The 20,941-nt window shown below is 35.6% G+C and overlaps 1 protein-coding gene across 3 annotated transcripts in view; it reads right to left on the bottom strand.

The window, feature by feature from the left end:
- Positions 1 to 365: 365 nt before the first annotated feature.
- The window catches only part of RASSF6 (Ras association domain family member 6), a 54,697-nt gene continuing 34,121 nt past the window's right edge, over positions 366 to 20,941 (bottom strand). For 2 of the 3 annotated variants that reach the window (XM_002745734.7, XM_017970494.4), the window contains exons 6-11: positions 19,410 to 19,594; positions 11,728 to 11,829; positions 11,356 to 11,407; positions 7,060 to 7,178; positions 6,874 to 6,971; positions 366 to 6,777 (exon numbers count right to left, since the gene is read on the bottom strand). In XM_002745734.7, coding sequence (XP_002745780.4) covers positions 6,702 to 6,777; positions 6,874 to 6,971; positions 7,060 to 7,178; positions 11,356 to 11,407; positions 11,728 to 11,829; positions 19,410 to 19,594 — 632 coding nt within the window. In that variant the 3' untranslated portion in view covers positions 366 to 6,701. The remainder of the gene's footprint in view (positions 6,778 to 6,873; positions 6,972 to 7,059; positions 7,179 to 11,355; positions 11,408 to 11,727; positions 11,830 to 19,409; positions 19,595 to 20,941) is intronic. The other variant, XM_017970495.4, reaches the window with a different exon arrangement.

Genomic DNA, 20,941 nt, shown 5'->3' with positions numbered 1-20,941 from the left:
CAAAATAAATTTTTACATGCTCACAACGTTGCTCAAGAACATGGCTAGTCTACACTGAAACTCTCTTTTCCTACCCAGCAGAGAAATCTGATTATTGCAAACCTCAGAAAACCCACCATAATTACCCCTCTCTCTCAACAAGCTTTCTGCTTCTCAAGAGCAGAAACAGAAACATGAAATCAAACAGCTTTCAAAGGGCTCAGGTAGATGTGATGGGCTGCCACACCAAGCTGCAAATTGCCAAGTTTCCACAGTGAACAAAACTCTAAAAGCCACTTGGATATTTGTCTATGAGAATACCAAAAGTGTGTTTTGGCAAATTGAATGAAATAAGCTTCAAAGTAATGGTACCTTCATAACAGTTTCACCTTTAATCTTTACCCTAAATATGTGAAACTGTATTGGCACCACTATAATATAATGCATTTGAATTAATTTGAGCTTGAAGCCATGATTTGTAACAGTATTTTTTTTCTATGGAAATCCTTCTGCAAATGACATAAAGAACTGGTGTGTATCATTTGGACTTGTTTTTATTTTTCCAGATATTTTTGCATAAAAGATAAAGTAAACATACATACTTAAATAAATTATTTTGATTGGAGGAACATAGAAAAAATTAAATTATCATTTTAATACCCTTTCCTTGAGTTTAAGTAATTATTTTTCCTGCTTGAGTGTCTTCAACACATTCATACGCATTAAAAAATTAAATCAATACACATTTGCTGAGTACCTAATCCATTCAATACACTGTGCTAGCTACCACGGGGAACAATATAAACACGAATATGAATGTGCCAGATTACTAATGCATTTATACAAGATATCAGCACATAAAGAATTGTGATAAATGCACCAGATTACTAATGCATTTATACAAGATATCAGCACATAAAGAATTATGATAAATGCACCAGATTACTCATGCACATTAAAGAATTATGATAAAAGGCAAATTTCAAAATTCTGGTGTCACAAGAGCAGAGCTAACTGAAAGTGTGGTACACAAGAGCCTGAGATCACACAGTGTCACAGAGAGCAGGAAAAGTCATGGAAGAAATGACCCTAACCAGGGACTAGAAAATGGGAAAGAGATGTGCTAGAAAGAGAGAAGGCTGAGTGATTTAGTTTGGCTGGTTTTAAGACAAAAATGAAGTAGCTGTGGGCAGTAAGACTTAGTAGAAGTTAAGGCTACAGTGGCGTTTGGGGATTTACTGAAGTTTAATTATAACATAATTATGATTATATTACATTCTTATGTGCGAAGTGCCAGCCTTTGCATGTGTTATTCTTATAACTCCCCCAACTGTCCAGTGAAGTAGGTACTATTATTACACTTGAAAAATGAGTACACATTATGGAATGCCAGATTTAGGAGGCACAGTTTAGGGGGAAGCCACAGGTTATAGTGGTTAACTGTATGGCTTCTGGGGCCAAAGGTTTAAATCCTACCTGTTTCTTCTATGAAAAACCTTGGCAAATCTCCTAATTTCTCCATGGCTTACTTTCTTTATCTATAGTATGAGGTTGAAGGAATAATTTCCACATGGAATTGTAATGAGTAGTAAACATAGTGCCCAGAAAATAAGTGTTATTAGTTTGAACAATATAAATACATTGCCTTTGTAGGTCAAATATTGGCAATTGCAAAAGGCTCAATCTAATAGGTATTAGATGTTGTTAATTTAGAAGACAAATGACTGTCATTAAAAGGTTTTGCCCTCCCTAACTACATCCTCTTTCTCTTTTTTCCCATATATATGACTCTACCTAATAGTTATACCGCTATCTTCACCACTTCATCAACTGCATTGCAAGGGGCTTCTTTCCTCTTCAGTTAAAAAAAAAAACCAACCTAACTAGCCCTAAACCAAATTGAACAGTAACAACACCTAACTGAATATTTCATAGTAGAGCCAAGAGATAATAAAATATACCACTATATCAGGGCAAACCATATATATAAAATATTAAATATTTTTTCAGCTACAGGATCAGACTTGTAATAAGTGATACATACATACAGGGAATTTTATAAAAATATTTCAGGTAATTCCTTCACTCATTCATTTATTCTTTCATTCACTTATGTATTAAATCAATTTTTATTGAGTATTTCTCTCACAAGACACAATATTATGTACAAGACACAATATTAAGTACAGAAAAGCATAAAAAGATGACTGTGACACATTTTTTACCATTAATAATACATATTATCTATAATGTAATTTAAAGTAATATGTAACTAACAATGAAATATTTGGACCACCTAAAACAAGGATAAATGATTCTGTGACAAGTTAATATTCTTGCATTATGCAAAAATGATTCTAAAATAAACTATTTTTCTCAGAAATTGTATGAGATATATTTCTATGTAACAAATCATCCCAAATTTAGCAGCATGCAACAAACAATTCTTATCTCAGACAGTTTCTCGGATGAGCAATCCAGAATGCCTTCCTTGGGTTTTCTGACTCAAGGTCTCTCATGAAGTTACCGTCAAGCTATAAGTCAGGGCTGCAGTCATCTGAAGGCTTGACTGAGGCTAGAAGATCCATTTCTAAGATGGCTGTTGACAGGAGGCCTCAATTCCCTGCTGGTATTTGGCAGAAGGTTTCAGTAGGTCTTTCCAGGGCTGCTTAGGACATGGCAGTTGACTTTCCCCAGAGCAAGTGATCCAAGAGAAAGCAAGGAGGAAGCCACAGTGACTTTTATGACCTACTCTTCAAAGTCTCAGTTTCTTCCACTTTCCTATGTTTGTTAGAAGTAAGTCTCTAATTGCTTAAAAAGTACATTTTTAAATGTTCTCACCACAAGGAAATGATAAGTATATGAGGTTATGGATATGTTAATTAGCTTGATTTAAGAATTCCACAATGTATACACATATCACAATATAATATTGTACCTCTTAAATACATACAATTATTATTTGTCAATTAAGAAGAAAATAAAAAGAAGTCACTAAGTCCAGCCCATTTGCAGGGTGAGGAGGATTAGCCTCCATCTCTTCAAAGGAAGAGAATTAAAGATTTTATGGATATAAAACTATCACAGAAGTGATGTTAATGTCTCATTTGAAAAATTGATTTGAATTTTTTTGCATTAAGTAGAATTCTGTGCTTGCATGTTCTTGTTACTTTTTGTTGACAACTTTTAAATAATAACTTTACTATTTCCTGATTTAAAAAGTAACAAGTATTATAGAACACTTAATAAATATAGGGAAATTAGAAAAACATGACTCACTCATAATTCTACAATGCAGGTATAGCCACTTTTAATATGTTTTTGTTTCTTGTGTGTATATATGCAAATATTAGTGTTCACACACATAAATATATTTTATATATATACATATACATAATATACATGCCTTAATTATATAACAAATATTTTGGAATATGTGTATGCATATATTCTTACTTAGATATCTAAGAATTTACCCCATAATTAAAATTATTTGGAAACATAATTTTAATGGCTATATAACATTATACAAATAAACATTTATTTCCCTCTTTTTTGTTTTTTTGGAGACAGAATCTTGCTCTGTTGCCCAGGCTAGAGTGTAGTGGTGCCATCTTGGCTCACTGCAACCTCTGCCTCCCTGGTTCAAATGATTCTCCTGCCTCAGCCTCCCGAGTAGCGGGGATTATAGGTGCCTGCCACTGCACTTGGATAATTTTTTGTATTTTTAGTAGAGGCAGGGTTTCACCATGTTGGTCAGTCTGATCTCGAACTCCCGACCTCAAGTGATCTGCCCGCCTCTGCCTCCCTCAGAGTGCTGAGATTACAGGCATGAGCCACTGTGCATGGCCTGTTTCTCCCTCTCTTCTTTTCGAATAATTTTCTGAGCACTTAGGCTTTTTATTTCCTTTCGTCACAATAAATAATATAGAACATCTTTGCAGAAAAGTACTTGTATCTCTGGTTATTTCCATATGCTAGGATCTTACAAGTAGAATTATAGGATAAATGGATTACTAAGTTGCCTTCAAGAAAAATCATATCCATTTGTATTTTTACCAGAAGTTTGAGTTCCCATCTCAGTGTGATTTATTATTTAATGTTATCATTTCTTAATCTTTGCTAATAGGCCAAAATGTGTGTGTGTGTGTGTGTGTATGTGTGTATGTATGTATGTATGTATGTATTTTACTTTGTACTTAATTGGTATGCCAGTTATTGTTTTGCTGCTTCGCAGCTCCAAATTCACTGTTGGTTGCCTGCTCTGTGATAATAAATACAGACCCTTTAAATATTTCTTTGCAGTTTGCATGATGTCATGTTTTGTCAGTAGAGGGCGCTGGAGACACACTACAAGAGGAAGTGGTCTTGTCTGATTCCTCCGGGCTGCGCACAAAGGCGTCAGGGGAGGTGCTGCAGGTGCTATTGAAAGTAAAAACGGGAGGGGCCGCTTTTGCAGGAACCTAGCACAACTTTGTGTGTGACTTGAGACCGCTTTCTCCAGCATTTCTCCACCTGCTTCTCCAGCTTTTGCTTTGGGCAGTGGTGGTATCACCTGGAGCCACAATGCAAGCCTGCCTTGAAGCTCCAGTTGCTGTTCTCCATCTCTTGTCCTCAGCTGGGTGCACAGTCATATAGAGGACCATGCTGGGCTGGCCAGCTACTGAGCCACTTGCCTGAGCTTTGTCTTGCTCAGTCTCAAGTCACACACAAAGTTGTGCTAGGTTCCTGTAAAGAAGGCCCCTCTGGCTTCTAGTTTCAATAGTACCTGGAGCACTTCCCCTGACTCCTTTGTGCTCACCCTTTGGCAAAGCCCCAGGTCCCTCTGCATATGTGCCCACCTGCCTCAGCTGGTCCACACCCACAGGGTTATTTATACCTGCTTGTCTGGTACCTGTAGTCCTGCACTGGCCTGGACAAGCCAGAAAACTTCTCTCCAGCGGGCTGCAACCACACGTTCTCCACTGAATTCTGAAACCCTCATTCCTGCTTTTCCTTTTTAGAATTCTTTCTCTCAGCCTTAGGGTACCTTCTCCTTCCATCTTTATTTCTCTCTCCTATCATAGCTTCACTATGATCTATATTAAACTTTCCCTGTATGTTGCATTGTTTCTGTCTCCTGATTGATACAGACTAACACAGTTGATCACTATTAAGATATGACTTGTTTCATATACTTAGTACCATTTACATTTTCTCTTCTGTGATTTTTTTCCACATGTGTAAGACTTGGTGCTTTTCTTACACTTTTCAGTCTATAAAGATTAATCTTTTATCATGTTCATGGCAGGTACTTGACACTACTTTAATTTTTTTATAAGTATGTTGAATTTTAACGATTACATTTGCCTTATTTTAGTGAGATGAGACTATTTTCTTATTAATTGACAGGTAAAAGAATAAAGATGCATGCCTCTGATTGAGTTTGTAAGGGAGACTTCTTAGGCTCGTAAAAGCTACAGTACACTTTCACCTTCATCCTGTTTAGGTTTGAATACTGAGAAGGAATGCTTTTGTCTTAAAAATGTTTCAAATTTTAATATTATTAATCTTTCAATTGGGTTTATTGCATATAATCTTATTCCTTAGTACATGTAACATGATCAAACAGTTCACTACATTGCTTATGAGGAATGCAAATAGAATTAGTTTACAGAATGAAAGAATGTTACATGTAATTCCATTTTGATATAGAATTTATAAATAAAATCATAGATGATACCTATAGAATTTCTTTATTCTTAGAGTTTTTTTTAGTGGTTTAAGCAGACCTGTAAATACCTTGAGGGTTGTCATGTAGCATAAGAAAATGCTAAGAGGGCAGAGTTTGTTATTCTCTGCCTAACTTCAGCTACAACAGCCTTGCTTTTTCCTTTGTATTTATTCAGTAACAAATAGGTATTTGTGGGCCAAGTCTTGCTTTAGCTGATGTAATATGTCTATGTGATGCACATATTTTTTGAGAAATAAAGAAAAAGTTCAACTAATTTAAAAAAGAGCTTAAGAAAAGTTTAGAACTGATGTTAGTTCTTTCATCAGTAGAGCAAAGAGAGAGGAAAAAAAAAGGGTTGAGGGGAGGCTTAGAAAATTTCAATTAGGATTTCTTTACAGAGTCCATAATCTTTTCCTTTCCAAAGGCCAGATAGCTCTGATGTTACAGATAGCCAGAAATCAACAGGCCATGTAAATATAGTCCTAGATTTTATGAAAATGCCAGAGTTTTCAAGAAGCTGTGAAACCCTGTCACCATCAGATAGATTCCTTGATGGTGTAAACTGTATTTCTTTTTCATTCCTTGATGGTATAAAACTGTATTTCTTTTTCATTTCAAGAACTGGCAGCTTCTTTTTCCTGAGTCATTTCTAAATCCATTGATTGTGTTTCAGTTCTCTTCAGAGTCTAAGCTAACTGCAGTTTAAATGGCTTAGGACACAATTTAAATTTGAGTTCATTACAAGTTTTACTATAAAAGCTCTTTGGAATGCACAGTATTCAAGCTTATTTCAGTTACTGAAACTGAACTGAAGCTCATTTTAGTCCAACTGTGAACCCTAGTTAACCTCATCACTTCAAACAGAAACAAGCTTTTTTGACATTCAATTTTCTACAGAGTCAAGTCTCATATATATTTGTATAAATGCAAGTACAGAACTTATGCACTCATCAAATAGTAATCTCTCTCTCAGTTTCTTGAAGTGTTTTAGCAATAGCAGCCTGTACTGCTAAACTGTTGTCTCTGTTTTTATTACCCGTTTATTTTGAAGACATTTCTGTATAATAGCCTTTTCTTTATTGAATCTGAAAATGAGAAGAAAGACTATTAAAAATTGGACATGTTTTGCACATTGGAGCTATTAAAGAACCAAGTATCCAATGTGCACGCCCTTGACTTACTTTGCTACTATTCTCTGAATCTCTCTTTTCTCTTCTTCATTTAATCTTTGAAGAATGGATTCCAAGAGAGTAAAGTGAAAATTAATGTACTGAGCAACCTAAGGAAAAAAAAAGCAGAACAACTATGTAAGAGGTGCTGAGTCAGGAGGGAAGCAAAAAATAGATTCAGGGTGATGGTATTCATACATCACTGCTAATTTCTTCTGCATCTTTATCCATGAGGAAAATGCGAGCATTTTTTTCAGAGGGTCCCTGAAGGAGCCTCTGCAGTAGGGGAATATCCGTCTTCTTTAGTCGTCTCTGTTCTGGAGTGAAAACAAGAATCAGTCACAATCAGAAGTTCATGCTAGAGGAAAAGAAGGAAGACAATTTTCCAATTTATTTTTCTTATTTAACTTACTTTGAAAAAAAATAACACCTGAAACAGGAGGCAGTTTACTTTAAAAAGCAAATTGAAATTAAAATGTCAATGAACTTCTTTCGCTTACTATATCTCATGGTTTGACTTAATATTTCCAAGAACTCAACCTTGCTTTGATTAGAATGTTCAAACAAATCTCCAGTCTTACAGGCCACTTATTAAGTTGCATGCTTCATAATTATTTAGTTTTTATTTCAGGATTCCTTCACCCATACAACAAATATTTGTTGGTTCTTTCCAAGTAAAGCTGAAGTAATTCCATCTTTCCAGTTGTTTAGCTCCAAAACCATGTAATTATCTTCAATTCTTCCTTTGTCTCACCCCACACCCAATTTTCGGCTCATCTTTAAATTTATATTCCCGAGGTTTTTGAGATCAATAATATTCTTATTATTCATTCATCCATGGTCTTCATCCATTCAGCTACGAAAATGGTATAGAAAAAGAAAATACCTTCCAATCCGGTGTGTTTCCAGAACTTCAAATTTCCAAAAGTTATAATATAAATACTCCTCCTATAAAAGTACTTCTAGCTTTCTGTCAAAGTAGTTTCACATCTGGGATTTCATTTTTATCAGGATGAAGCACAAACAAAACAGTGTCCTTATATTTGTCATCTTTCCTCATTCTTTCCCTCCCTTTGCTTACTTTCTTCAGAACAGTGAGAACAGTTCTCATTCCTTGAGCTGGACTTATCCCAGGAGAAAAGTCAAGAGAGAGTCTAGAACTCAAAATCCCAGCCTCCCCACAGTTAAACTGACATTACCCATTCCTGGTCTCACAGTGTCAGTATTTACTGTTTTAATTCCTTTGCCATTTCTGAAGCAGTTGGGAGCCTTGACAATTTAGCTCCTCCCATCCACCTGCCAGATCTTCTTTTAACCTTCACGTCCAGTGTTAACTTGGTTTAGCATCCTCAGTTTGTTCCGTTTTTTATCTTAACTTAGCATGGTTTCTTGCTTCGTGATTCTGTTTTATGATCATCTGGGATGATTATTTAAAAATTCATATTACCAGACTTGTCCTCTGATCTGGAAAGGTTTGGGAATCTGTATTTCAAATGAACTCTATGGGTAATCTGAAATAAACTACAATGTGAGATACACTGTAATGGGCTTTGTAGATATAAAGTTAAAACCCATCCATCTCTATTTACCAGATTACTGCCCGAACAGGAGCCCTGTGATCTCTTCTTTCCTCTTTTTCTGGTCCCTAAAGAGTCTGAGTTATTATCATCCTCAGTTATGGATATATATAAAATTTTGACACAAAATATAAAAGAAAATGGGATTTTCACAGGTGAGATTATAAAGAACTACATTTTTTTACAATGAAAATAGATTTATTTTTTTCAGCTTATGAAAGCAACACACTTGTTTGTTCATAGGTCCAGCACTCTGTGTGGAGCTCAAGAATGATTGGCAGGAAACTAAGCCATATCTCTGCTCAAATGCAGGCTGAAATTAAAGGTGTGAGGAAAGAATAAGGTGAACATGAATGGAATCCAAGTCTTGGAGAACATCAAAGGGGGAATTGTCAAATCTTTTCTTGTACAACCTAGCAAGTGGCCACACAATCCTTTAAGACTTCTTAATAAAACTGCTTTTTTTTAAACCTTAAAAAAATCCCCTTCCCCAAACTTGCATGCTATTGTAACTGGAATAAATGAGAAAAGTATAAAGCAGAAAGTAAAACACGCCTGGAATTCCTGAACCCTGAGAGACTCCGCATTACCCTTTAAGTGTCCTCTTCACACAACTCTATGCACACACACAAACGCATAATACGTATAGGTGATCATATCGTGCTTGCTATGTTTATTGTACACACCTTTAAAAAATCATATTTTTTTTAATTTTTGAGATGGAGGCTCTTTCTGTTGCCCAGGCTGGAGTGCAGTGGTGCAATCTCGGCTCACTGCAACCTCCACCTCTTGAGTTCAAGCGACTCTCCTGCCTCAGCCTCCTGAGTGTCCATAATATATTTTAAGTGTGTGCGTTCCACCACACTTCGCAATTTTTTTTTTCATATTTTTAGTAGAGATGGGTTTCACCATGTTGTTCAGGCTGGTCTCGCACTCCTGACTTCAAATGATCTGCCCACCCCGTCCTGCCAAATTGCTGAGATTACAGGCGTGAGCCACCATGCTTGCCAGCCCCCTTCCCATCCTCTCATCTGCATCTCCCCAATCCTCCACCAGGTAATCATCTCAGTGGTTTTGTTTTTATCATTCTATATCTTTCTTCCTGGCCATATGATCATATATACCATATATTTAAATAGGAACTTATAACTGTTTAAAAAATGGGTTCTTTTATATATACTTTTAGGCATCTTACATTTTCACTTAAAATATATTATGGAATTCCCTCCATTCTATTGGCATAAATCGAATTCATCCCATTCAATGGCAGCATAATATTCGTTTATTTAATCATTTCCCTAGGATAACTTTGTTTTGCTGTCATTTTTTTTTTGTGGGATAGATTCTCACAAGTGGAATGGCTGAGTTTAAAGACATGTATACTGTAAATTTTAATAAATATTGCAAGAACAATTTCCAAAAAAGAGAAAGTAATATTTTTTACCAGAGTTGCATGAAAATATCTTTTTATGTGGATGCATGCCAACCATGGGTAGACATTTGAAAGCACGTTGCCAATCTGATAAGTGCAACATAATATTACAGTGTGGCTTGAGCTTGCATTTCCTTAGCTACTTGCACTTCATTGAGTTTAAGACTTTTCTAAAAATGTTTAGCTCGTTATTTTAGTTTTTTCTTTGAATTGTATTTTCATGCTTTCTTTCCATTTTTCTTGGTTTGTTTTTAGTTATTATTTTTCAGGAAATTTTTGGTATTATAGTTATTAATCTTTGGACAGCATCGGCAATATTCTTTATAATCTACTATTTGTATCTTTTAAATTGTTACACAGCTCAATATTGCTGCCATTTATTTTAAATTTTTTGGTTTTCTTTCTTTCTTAAACAACTAGAATATTAATATATATGTGCCCTTAGAATTTTCCAAAATATGGATCTTACCTTTAAGCCTTCAATTTATCAGAACTTTAATTTTATATATGTTTGGAGATACATCTTTCATTTTCTTGAGGTTGTTCTGGCATCAAAATGTATTATTTTATTCTAATAAATTTCTGGCTCAAACATTCTGACACTTAAATTATAGCACGAGTTTTTCTACAAATTGACATATGAAATATTTTATTTGTGAAGTTTTAAAACTTTCATTTCCGTGTCACTTTTTCTCTATTCTCTCTATCATGTCCTGCTCCTAGCATCCCACTTATAGAGCCTTCTCAATGTTCTGATTCTAACCTTTTACCCCCACCACAAAGTTCTGAACATGCATCTCTACTGAGAAAGAGATAGCACTCCCACAATGGGTCAGACCCTGTGCTAAAAAAGAGGCAATATCAATGTCAGAGAGAACAGGTGTGCAATCATGACTCCTTTAAGAGTGACATTCAGAAAAGAAAGACAAAAAAAAGTTACAGAGGTGAGCAAAGACAAAAGTGCATAAAGTTCCAGAGGGTTCCAATCTCCATTCAGATAATTTAATGTCTGGCCAACAAGCAAACTCTTTCATATAATAAACCCATCAAGGATACCTTATTTTTGAGTTATCTTTCTTTTTTTAAAAAAATTATTTATTATACATTAAGTTCTCGGGTACATGTGCAGTGCAGATTTGTTACATAGGTATACACTTGCCATGGTGGTGGTTTGCTGCAACCATTGCCCCGTCATCTACATTAGACATTTCTCCTAATGCTATCCCTCCTCAATTCCCCCACCCACCAGGCCCCAGTGTGTTATGTTCCCCTCCCTGTGTCCGCATGTTCTCATCGTTCAACACCCATTAAGTTATCTTTCTTTAAAATTGTGGGCTATAGATAATGTTTTAAAGACCACTCCTTCCTTTCCTCCTACCCATTCTTCCCTTTCCTCCACAGAATGAGGTAAACTATTCTGACTTTTCCCTGGGCAGCAAACTAACACTCTAGAGTCAGGTACAAAGTACGATCAAGCTTTCTTACCTCCAGTTGCAAAAATAAGGTGAAGAGCAAAATCCTGGGGACTATTTTCAATCTGCCAATGGAAAAAATGAACAAATATAAATTCTTTGCTGTCATATGATGTTTTCTAACAGGAGAAGACCCAAGTCATGTCTGTTTTCTCTCTTCCATTTTTCACTTTTAGATATAAAATCTTCTCTGCTTGTATGGGAATTATATAATTTTTTAAGGGCTAGTTACTAAAAGGTGTTAGACATAAGAAAGAATCTTTCAGTACTCAACATCCAATTTAGATTTACACATTCATAGGTCTTTTTCAGAAGAGTGGATTTATGTGTTTACAGTTGAATTATACATAAGATACTTATAGCTCAGTTAAGTGATAAAGGTTACCTTAAATTTTTGGAGAAGTTGCTTTATTACTTCTTCAGTTCTCATGTTACTGTTTACTCTGACCTTAGTTTCTGATCCAAAGGCTGGAATGAAAATTGATGTCTAGAAAAAGAATTGTCATATAAGTCTTTAAAATTATATTGTATTGACAGTAGTCAATATCTTGAACATAGTCTTCTTATAGGGGAAAAAAATCCAAGGTCATCCATTAAAAACTTTGTTTTGTTTTTGTTTTTCTTTGTTGTTGTTGGATATTATATGTCCTTTTAAGCAGCTTTATATTATTTCTAGAGTAAATTAGGTAAAACACCATTTGAGGATGTTTATAACATTTTCACTGGGCAATTACATTCCTCTTTAGTGAAGTTTAGGATTTCAAAATAAATTAAATATAACTACAGATGTGTGTGGGACATATGCAAATACTATGCCTTTTTATATAAAGTACTTGAGCATCTGTGAATTTTGGTATCTGCAGGAGGGTGAGGGAGTCCTGAAACCAATTCCCCACAGGTACCAAGGGATGAATACATGTATTTCTGGGTTAAAAATCTATACAGAGATTAAGATGTGCTTGTGCTTAGGCAAGGGCTGAACTATATGTTTAGGTAAGTCAATATGTAAGTACACTGCTGATCAGTGGGCAGATTATATAATTCTTGAAAGTGATTATATTATTCCAAAGAATGTCATAGAATTCTCAAATAATTTTGACTTATCATAGTCCTATGTACCAATAATTTTTCTAAACCCTTTATAAATGTTAACTAATTTTATTATCATAACAGTCATAAGTAGGCAAAATTAATTTTAAATTCTATGATACAAATGATATATGCTGAAATTTAAAAAGAGAAGCCACGGTGAGTGGAGACTCACAGTAGGTTAGTTGATGGTATATGTGTAACTTATGACATTCATGGTGGAGAATATCCAGTTCCATGTGTACCAGAGCAGAAGAGAGGGAAAATATTTTACTCGTTATGTAGCAGAAAGTAAGAAAAAAATGTCACCATATGTGTATTTAAAAAATAGATATTAAGTAAAGATTTATTTCCACATATTTCATTTACATGCATAACCTCCAAGTATTCCAAGACTCTGTAGAAATGAGGTGGGTTCAGCAGATGTGGAGATGGGTGGGTTTTGGGGTGGCTCATTAGAACGTTAGAAAGATGAGTCCTATATTGAGAGATCAGCAAATTAACATCCAAGTACGAAACACACACATATATAACACCCACACTCATATAGCACACATACACACATGCCATTTGTGAGTAAAAATATGGATATGTAAATAAGTTTTCTGAGAAGATGTGTGGAGAATGTCTAGGATAAACTTTTATAAGTATAAAAGTCAATGTTTGTAGACATTTTAGAGCATGGATAAATTATTCTGTGACACTTATGAGCTCTATGGAGAACCACATGTTCATCCTGCACTAAGGTGAGAGTATGCTGTACTTGTGATTTGATGTTGTTTATGTGAAGCTTCATGTAGTATGATAACAACATAGATTAGCATTCAGGACCTAGATTTAGTGCCCACTAACTATCCACTAACTCCGACTTTGTCAACTCACTTAACATCTTTACTCACTGACTTAACATATATTTAATAAATGATTTCATTTATAAAATAAGAGAGTAAGACTAATCTCTAAGAGTCCTTTTAAAATGTCAACATATAGTGAATTTGGAATCATGTTTTTCAGAGCAGTATTTTGAATTTGTAGTCTTTATAGCAGTTGTGTTGGTCAAAATGTATAATGAAACCTGTTATCATTTACTATTGCATGGATTGTATACTACTAGTTAAGTCATATTCACCATACTGATCTCCAGATACCACAATGTAAGCCTTTAATATGTGTGTTATTCATAGCCTGACAATATTGGCATTAACAAGCGTTTCACTTATGAAACATAACTACTAAAATTCCTTGATGCCCATCATTGTATAATTGTTGATAGAATACTTTGTTTTTTGTTTTTGTTTGTATTGATTTCTGCTAGTTACTAAATTGCAGTGAATGACATTTGTGTAAAATATCTACAGTCCCAGCTTGAGCTTATTCAGTCAACAGCAACAACATAAGCTGATGTAAACTGAGTTCTTCTTTTGTGCCAGATACTATTCTTATCCTTAATTTACCCTATTTCATTCCATCTCATCAATAACCTTGTAAAGTAAGAAGAATGAAGACACTAAGACCCGGAGATTGAGGAGGTTTTAAGCTTCCTTGCTCAGCAAGAATGTAAAACAAGCCTGTCAAGCTCCCGGGCCCAAGCATTTAACCACCATCCTGTGCTGCTAACCTAGTGTCAATTTCATTTTCAGCACAAGTGATCCAATCTGAAAACCACTTGCTTAAAGCAATGTGGCTTTCCTTCTTCAGCACAAATTACCCCACAAGATAATGATATGCGACACGATTTCTGAGAAGAGAGAACAGGGACAGACGGTAGCTGCCTACCCATGGGGGACTATCAATGCTACTTTATAGCTATAAGGATAATTCTGGAACCAGAAAATTCTGATACGAATAAAGAATTGAGAAGAGAGGTTTCTCCCAACAGGCCCCAAAGACACACTGTCGATACTCTCCCAAGGCTAGAAGAAGAAGGAGGAAATAAGGTAGAAATCCTTACAGGAGAAAGCCTACAAAAAAATGAGTTCAGATTTCTTATTAAAGGCCTCAGAGGCTAGCTGGCACATTGTAAGTGCTAAGTATTTATGAGATGGAGCAATGAATGATTGCTAAGATATATCGCATGAAAAATATTTGAATTCTGGAAAAAATGATAATATATTTCCTGCTTAAGCAAAATGTAATGTCTTACAAGCGCTACAGAAAGGCACATATAGATTTAACACATATTAAATGAAAAATCAGAATGTGAATTGTATCTAAACTGCAACTAAACTTATATAAAAAGGATGTGTGTACAGGTAAAAGACCTGGAAGGGAACGTGGCAACATGAGAAGTTCGATTTATGGGAATAAATTGGCCTGCAGCTTTTTCCTTTTATTTAAATGCTAATGATCAAATGTCTTTTGATCCAACCCTTTGTAACACTTACATGATTCCAATATTATTGTTGGTATGTTGGTTCCCTTGCTCAATCCCTGAGCTCAGTGCTGGCTAAGACATCAGATGCCTCATCTGAATGTTTATAATGCTTGGCACAGTGTCTCCCACTTAGATAGAGTTCATACATCATGGTGGTTAAACACTTGTGTTCTTCACACATAACAATATTAACCCTAAATGTAAATGGGCTAAATGCACCAATCAAAAGACACAGACTGGCAAATTGGATAAAAATCCAAAACCCATCAGTGTGCTGTATCCAGGAAACCCATCTCACATGCAAGGATACACAAAGGCTCAAAATAAAGGGATGGAGGAAGATTTACCAAGCAAATGGAGAGCAAAAGAAAAGCAGGAGTTGCAATTCTCGTCTCTGATAAAATAGACTTTAAAGCAACAAAGATCAAAAGGGACAAAGAAAGACATTACATAATGGTAAAAGCATAGATACAACAAGAAGGGCTAATGATCCTAAATTTATATGGACCCAATACAGGAGCACCCAGATACATAAAGCAAGTTCTTGATGACTTACAAAGAGACTTAGACTCCCACACAATAGTAGTGGGAGACTTTAACACTCCACTGTCAATAATAGACAGATCAACCAGACAGAAAATCAACGAGGATATCCAGGACTTGAACTCAGACCTGGAACGAGCAAACCTGATAGACATTTACAGAACTCTCCACCCCAAATACACAGAATATACATTCTTCTCAGCACCACATCACACTTACTCTAAAACTGACCACATAATTGGAAGTAAATCACTCCTCAGCAAATGCAAAAGAACGGAAATCATAACAGTCTCTCAGACCATAGTGCAATCAAGTTAGAACTCAGAATTCAGAAACTAACTCAGAACTACACAGCTTCATGGAAACTGAACAACTGGCTCTTGAATGTTGATTGGATAAACAATGAAATGAAGGCAGAAATAAAGAAGTTCTTTGAAACCAACGAGAACGAAGACACAACATACCAGAATCTCTGGGACACATTTAAAGCAGTCTCTAGAGGAAAATATATACCAATAAGTGCCCACATGAGAAGAGTGAAGAGATCAAAAATTGACACCCTATCGTCAAAATTGAAAGAGCTAGAGGAGCAAGATCAAAAAAACCTCAAAACCTAGCAGAAGACAAGAAATAACTAAGATCAGAGCAGAACTGAAGGAGATAGAGACACAAAAAACCCTTCAAAAAATCAATAAATCCAGGAGCTAGTTTTTCAAAAAGATCAACAAAATAGACAGACCACTAGCCAGATTAATACAAAAGAAAAGAGAGAATAACCAAATAGATGCAATAAAAAACGATATAGGAGAAATCACCACAGATTCCACAGAAATTCAAACCATCTTCAGAGAATATTACAAACAGCTCTATGCACATAACTAGTAAACCTGGAAGAAATGGATAAATTCCTGGACACTTGAGTCCTCCCAAGCCTAAACCAGGAAGAAGTCAAAACCATGAATAGACCAATAACAAGATTGGAAGTTGAGGCAGCAATTAAGAGCCTACCACACAAAAAAAGCCCAGGTCCAGACAGGTTCACAGCCAAATTCTACCAGACACACAAACAGGAACTGTTACCATTCCTTCTGAAACTATTCCAAACAATCCAAAAAGAGGGAATCCTTCCCAAATCATTTTATGAGACCAACATCATCTTGATACCAAAACCCGGCAGAGACTCAACAAGAAAAGAAAACTTCAGGCCAATATCCATAATGAACATAGATGCAAAAATCTTCAATAAAATATTGGCAAGCCGATTGCAACGGCACATCAAAAAGCTTATCCACCATGATCAAGTAGGATTCATCCCAGGGATGAAAGGCTGGTTCAACATACACAAGTCTATAAACATAATTCACCACATAAACAGAACCAAAAATAAAAACCACATGATTATCTCAATTGACGCAGAGAAGGCCTTTGACAAAATCAACAGCCCTTTATGCTGAAAACCCTCAATAAACTCAGTATTGATGAAACATATCTCAAAATAATAAAAGCTATTTACAGCAAACCAACAGCCAATATCATATTGAATGGGCAAAAACTGGAAGCATCCCCTTTGAAATCCGGCACTAGACAAGGATGCCCTCTCTCACCACTCCTATTCAATATAGTATTGGAAGTTCTAGCCAGAGCAATCAGGCATGAAAAAGAAATAAAGGGTATTCAAATAGGAAAGGAGGAAGCCAAATTGTCTCTATTTGCAGATGACATGATAGTATATCTAGAAGACCCCATTGTCTCAGCCCAAAAACTCCTGAAACTGATAAGCAACTTCAGCAAAGTCTCAGGATACAAAATCAATGTGCAAAAATCACAAGCATTCCTATACACCAATAACAGACTGAAAGAGAGCCAAATCAAGAATGAACTGCCATTCATAATTGCTACAAAGAGAATAAAATACCTAGGAATACAACTAACAAGGAATGTAAAGGACCTCTTCAAGGAGAACTACAAACCACTGCTCAATGAATTAAGAGAGGACACAAACAAATGGAGAAACATTCCATGTTCATGGTTAGGAAGAATCAATTTCATGAAAATGGCCATACTGCCCAAAGTAATTTACAAATCCAATACTATCCCCATCAAGCTACCAATGACCTTCTTCACAGAACTGGAAAAAACCACCTTAAACTTCATATGGAACCAAAAAAGAGCCTACATAGCCAAGTCATTTCTAGGTAAAAAGAACACAGTGGGAGGCAACACACTACCAGACTTCAAACTATACTACAAGGCTACAGTAATCAAAACAGCATGGTTCTACTACCAAAACGGAGATATAGACCAATGGAACAGAACAGAGGCATCGGAGGCAACACAACATATCTACAACTATACAATCTTTGATAAACCTGACAAAAACAAGCAATGGGGAAAGGATTCCTTGTTTAATCAATGGTTTTGGGAAAACTGGCTAGCCATGTGCAGAAAGCAGAAACTGGACCCCTTCCTGACACCTTACACTAAAATTAACTCCACATGGATTAAAGACTTAAACATAAGAACTAACACCATAAAAACCCTAGAAGAAAATCTAGGCAAAACCATTCAGGACATAAGAGTAGGCAAGAACTTCATGACCAAGACACCAAAAGCATTGGCAACAAAAGCCAAAATAGACAAATGGGACCTAATCAAACCCCATAGCTTCTGCACAGCAAAAGAAACAGTCATTAGAGTGAATAGGCAACCAACAGAATGGGAAAAAATTTTGCAGTTTACCCATCTGACAAAGGGCTGATATCCAGAATTTACAAAGAACTCAAACAGATTTGCAAGAAAAAAACAAACAAGCCCATTCAAAAGTGGGCAAAGGATATGAACAGACACTTTATGAAAGAAGACATATGAGGCCAACAATAATATGAAAAAATGCTCATCGTCACTGGTCATCAGAGAGATGCAAATCAAAACCACATTGAGATACCATCTCACGCCAGTTAGAATGGCGATTATTAAAAAATCTGGAGACAACCAATGCTGGAGAGGATGTGGAGAAATAGGAACACTTTTACACTGCTGGTGGGAGTGTAAATTAGTTCAACCATTGTGGAAAACAGTGTGATGATTCCTCAAGGACCTAGAAATAGAAATTCCATTTGACCCAGCAATCCCATTACTGGGTATTTATCCAAAGGACTATAAATCATTCTACTATAAGGACACATGCACATGAATGTTCATTGCAGCACTGTTTACAATAGCAAAGACCTGGAATCAAGCCAAATGACCATCGATGATAGACTGGACAGGGAAAATGTGGCACATATACACCATTGAATATTATGCAGCAATCAAAAATGATGAGTTCATGTCCTTTGTAGGGACATGGATGCACCTGGAGAACATCATTCTCAGCAAACTGATGCAAGAACAGAAAATGAAATATCACATGTTCTCACTCATAGGTGGGTGTTGAACAATGAGAACACAGGGGCACAGGGAGCGGAGCACTACACACTGGGGTCTGTTGGGGGGAATAGGGGAGGGACAGCGGGGCATAGGGAGTTGGGGAGAGATAGCATGGGGAGAAATGCCAGATATAGGTGAAGGGGAGGAAGGCAGCAAATCACACTGCCATGTGTGTACCTATGCAACTATCTTGCTTGTCCTTCACATATACCCCAAAACCTAAAATGCAATAAAAAAAAGAAATATGTTAAAAAATAAATAAATAAACAGTGAAAAAAAAACTTGTGTTCTGGAGTCAGACAAAGCTGGGTTCAGGTTGAGAGTTACTACTTAAAAGTAGTATCAGTTAGACAAATTGCTTAATCTCCATAAGCCTCAATTAACTTATATGTCAAGCAGAGAAAATAATGGTGCATATTTCACAGGATTGTTTTAGTGATTAATAAGATAATTCAGTAAAAATCAATTTAAAACATTTAGTTTAATATTTAGCACATAGAGAGTGCCCCCAAAATGTTAGACATGCTACTATTATTGTTATGAATTTAAATTGCAAATCGAATTGAGTGGTATTGTTAATGAAATAGCCAACCTTATTTTGTATTACATTAATGGAATTATAACTCACTTACTTCATGGTTATAGAAGTGTCCGTTAATAGAGGCTCTATTTTTCTGTCTTTCTTTTCTGTCCATCATCAGAGGTTTCATCCTTTTTCTCACGAGGGTTGCTTCACTCATGGTTCTATAGAGCATTGGGGAGTCTGGTTCATCCTCTGCATGTGGCTTCAGGGTGCTGATGCCATAAGATAAATAGTCTGGGAAGAATACAGATTATAAGCCCATATCAATTAGTTGCTTGTCTCCTAGCTTCCTGAGTGGATTTATGTATGCTTTCATTAATTTTAGGAATATTGCTATTTGCTGGCTGTGTAAAAGCATTATGGTCCACTGCTTAGCTGCCCATTATTAAATGTTGCCTGAGACTGACTTAGATAGCAAATTCTGCTGGTATCTCATATAAAATTCTTATGTCTCATTCTTATGTTTTATAAGAAATGGTTACAATTACCATGTTTGGGGTTTGGGGATTCCTTTAATCTTAATTGATTGGGGGGTGCATTTCATGGCATTTCAGAATATTAGAGCCAGAATAAACCTGATACTTTATCAATCTAATCTCTTATAGATAAGAAAAGTACAGTGAGTTGAAGTGGCTTTCCTATGGACATGGTACTTATGATAGAATCAGATCTGGATTCGTATTACACTTTGGCTCCAAGTTCATTGGATCTTCCCTTAAAAAATAAACAGTTGGCCTTATTTTTCCTATAAAACTACAGAAAGCTCTTTGAGAAGCCATTTACATGCTATATAGAGCATTGAAAGATTTTATTTTACCATCTTTTGTAAAAGCAAAAGGAATAGTATGCTTTGGACTAGTGCCCACTATTCATAGTAATATATCGCAAAGATAATTCACATTATATTCCTTTTAGAACATTCCAGAAGTATGATATGAATAACTTTTTACCTTAGTTGCCCACTCTTTTATTATTTCTTCTCATTGAGTGATGTATATTCAACAATGATTCATAATTTATTAGTCAAAATTTTATTATTAAATTATTACAATTCCTACAGAAGATTTTAGAGTATAAAATTATAATGCAGCATTGAACAGCTCTAGTGCCTATTGGGTAGGCAGCAGGTGTTTAAATGGAATTGAATTGAGTTACAATGTGTTACTAGCCTAAGATGCAGAGATTCAAACCTGCCTTCTGGTCCCCTTTCTGCTTGCATCCAGTTGATAGCACCTTTTACAATTTCCTCTACTGTGCATATTCAGATGCAAGAATAAGACCATTTGGTGGCATTTGTGTCTTATTTGTTTCTAGGATTTTAAATAATTTTCAATTGTAATTAGAATGTCATCAAATAGGAATGAGATATTTCTTCCTTATCTAACACTGGTGTTTAAATACAAATAGATTTTTATGATGTATTTGATGCCAAAATACTGGGATTTCCTTAGGTTTAATAGATATTTTTAAAAGGATAATTGGAAAGGCCCATATATAACAAGATGTAAAGATCCCATGAGACAAAGATAAGGGAACCCTGGAAGGAACGTCATGTTAGTCATAGGATCTGGGTTCTTGTGG

The sequence above is a fragment of the Callithrix jacchus genome, chromosome 3 (assembly GCF_049354715.1).
Source record: "Callithrix jacchus isolate 240 chromosome 3, calJac240_pri, whole genome shotgun sequence".
Classification (NCBI taxonomy): domain Eukaryota; kingdom Metazoa; phylum Chordata; class Mammalia; order Primates; family Cebidae; genus Callithrix; species Callithrix jacchus.
This window is presented reverse-complemented; position numbering and strand designations above follow the sequence as displayed.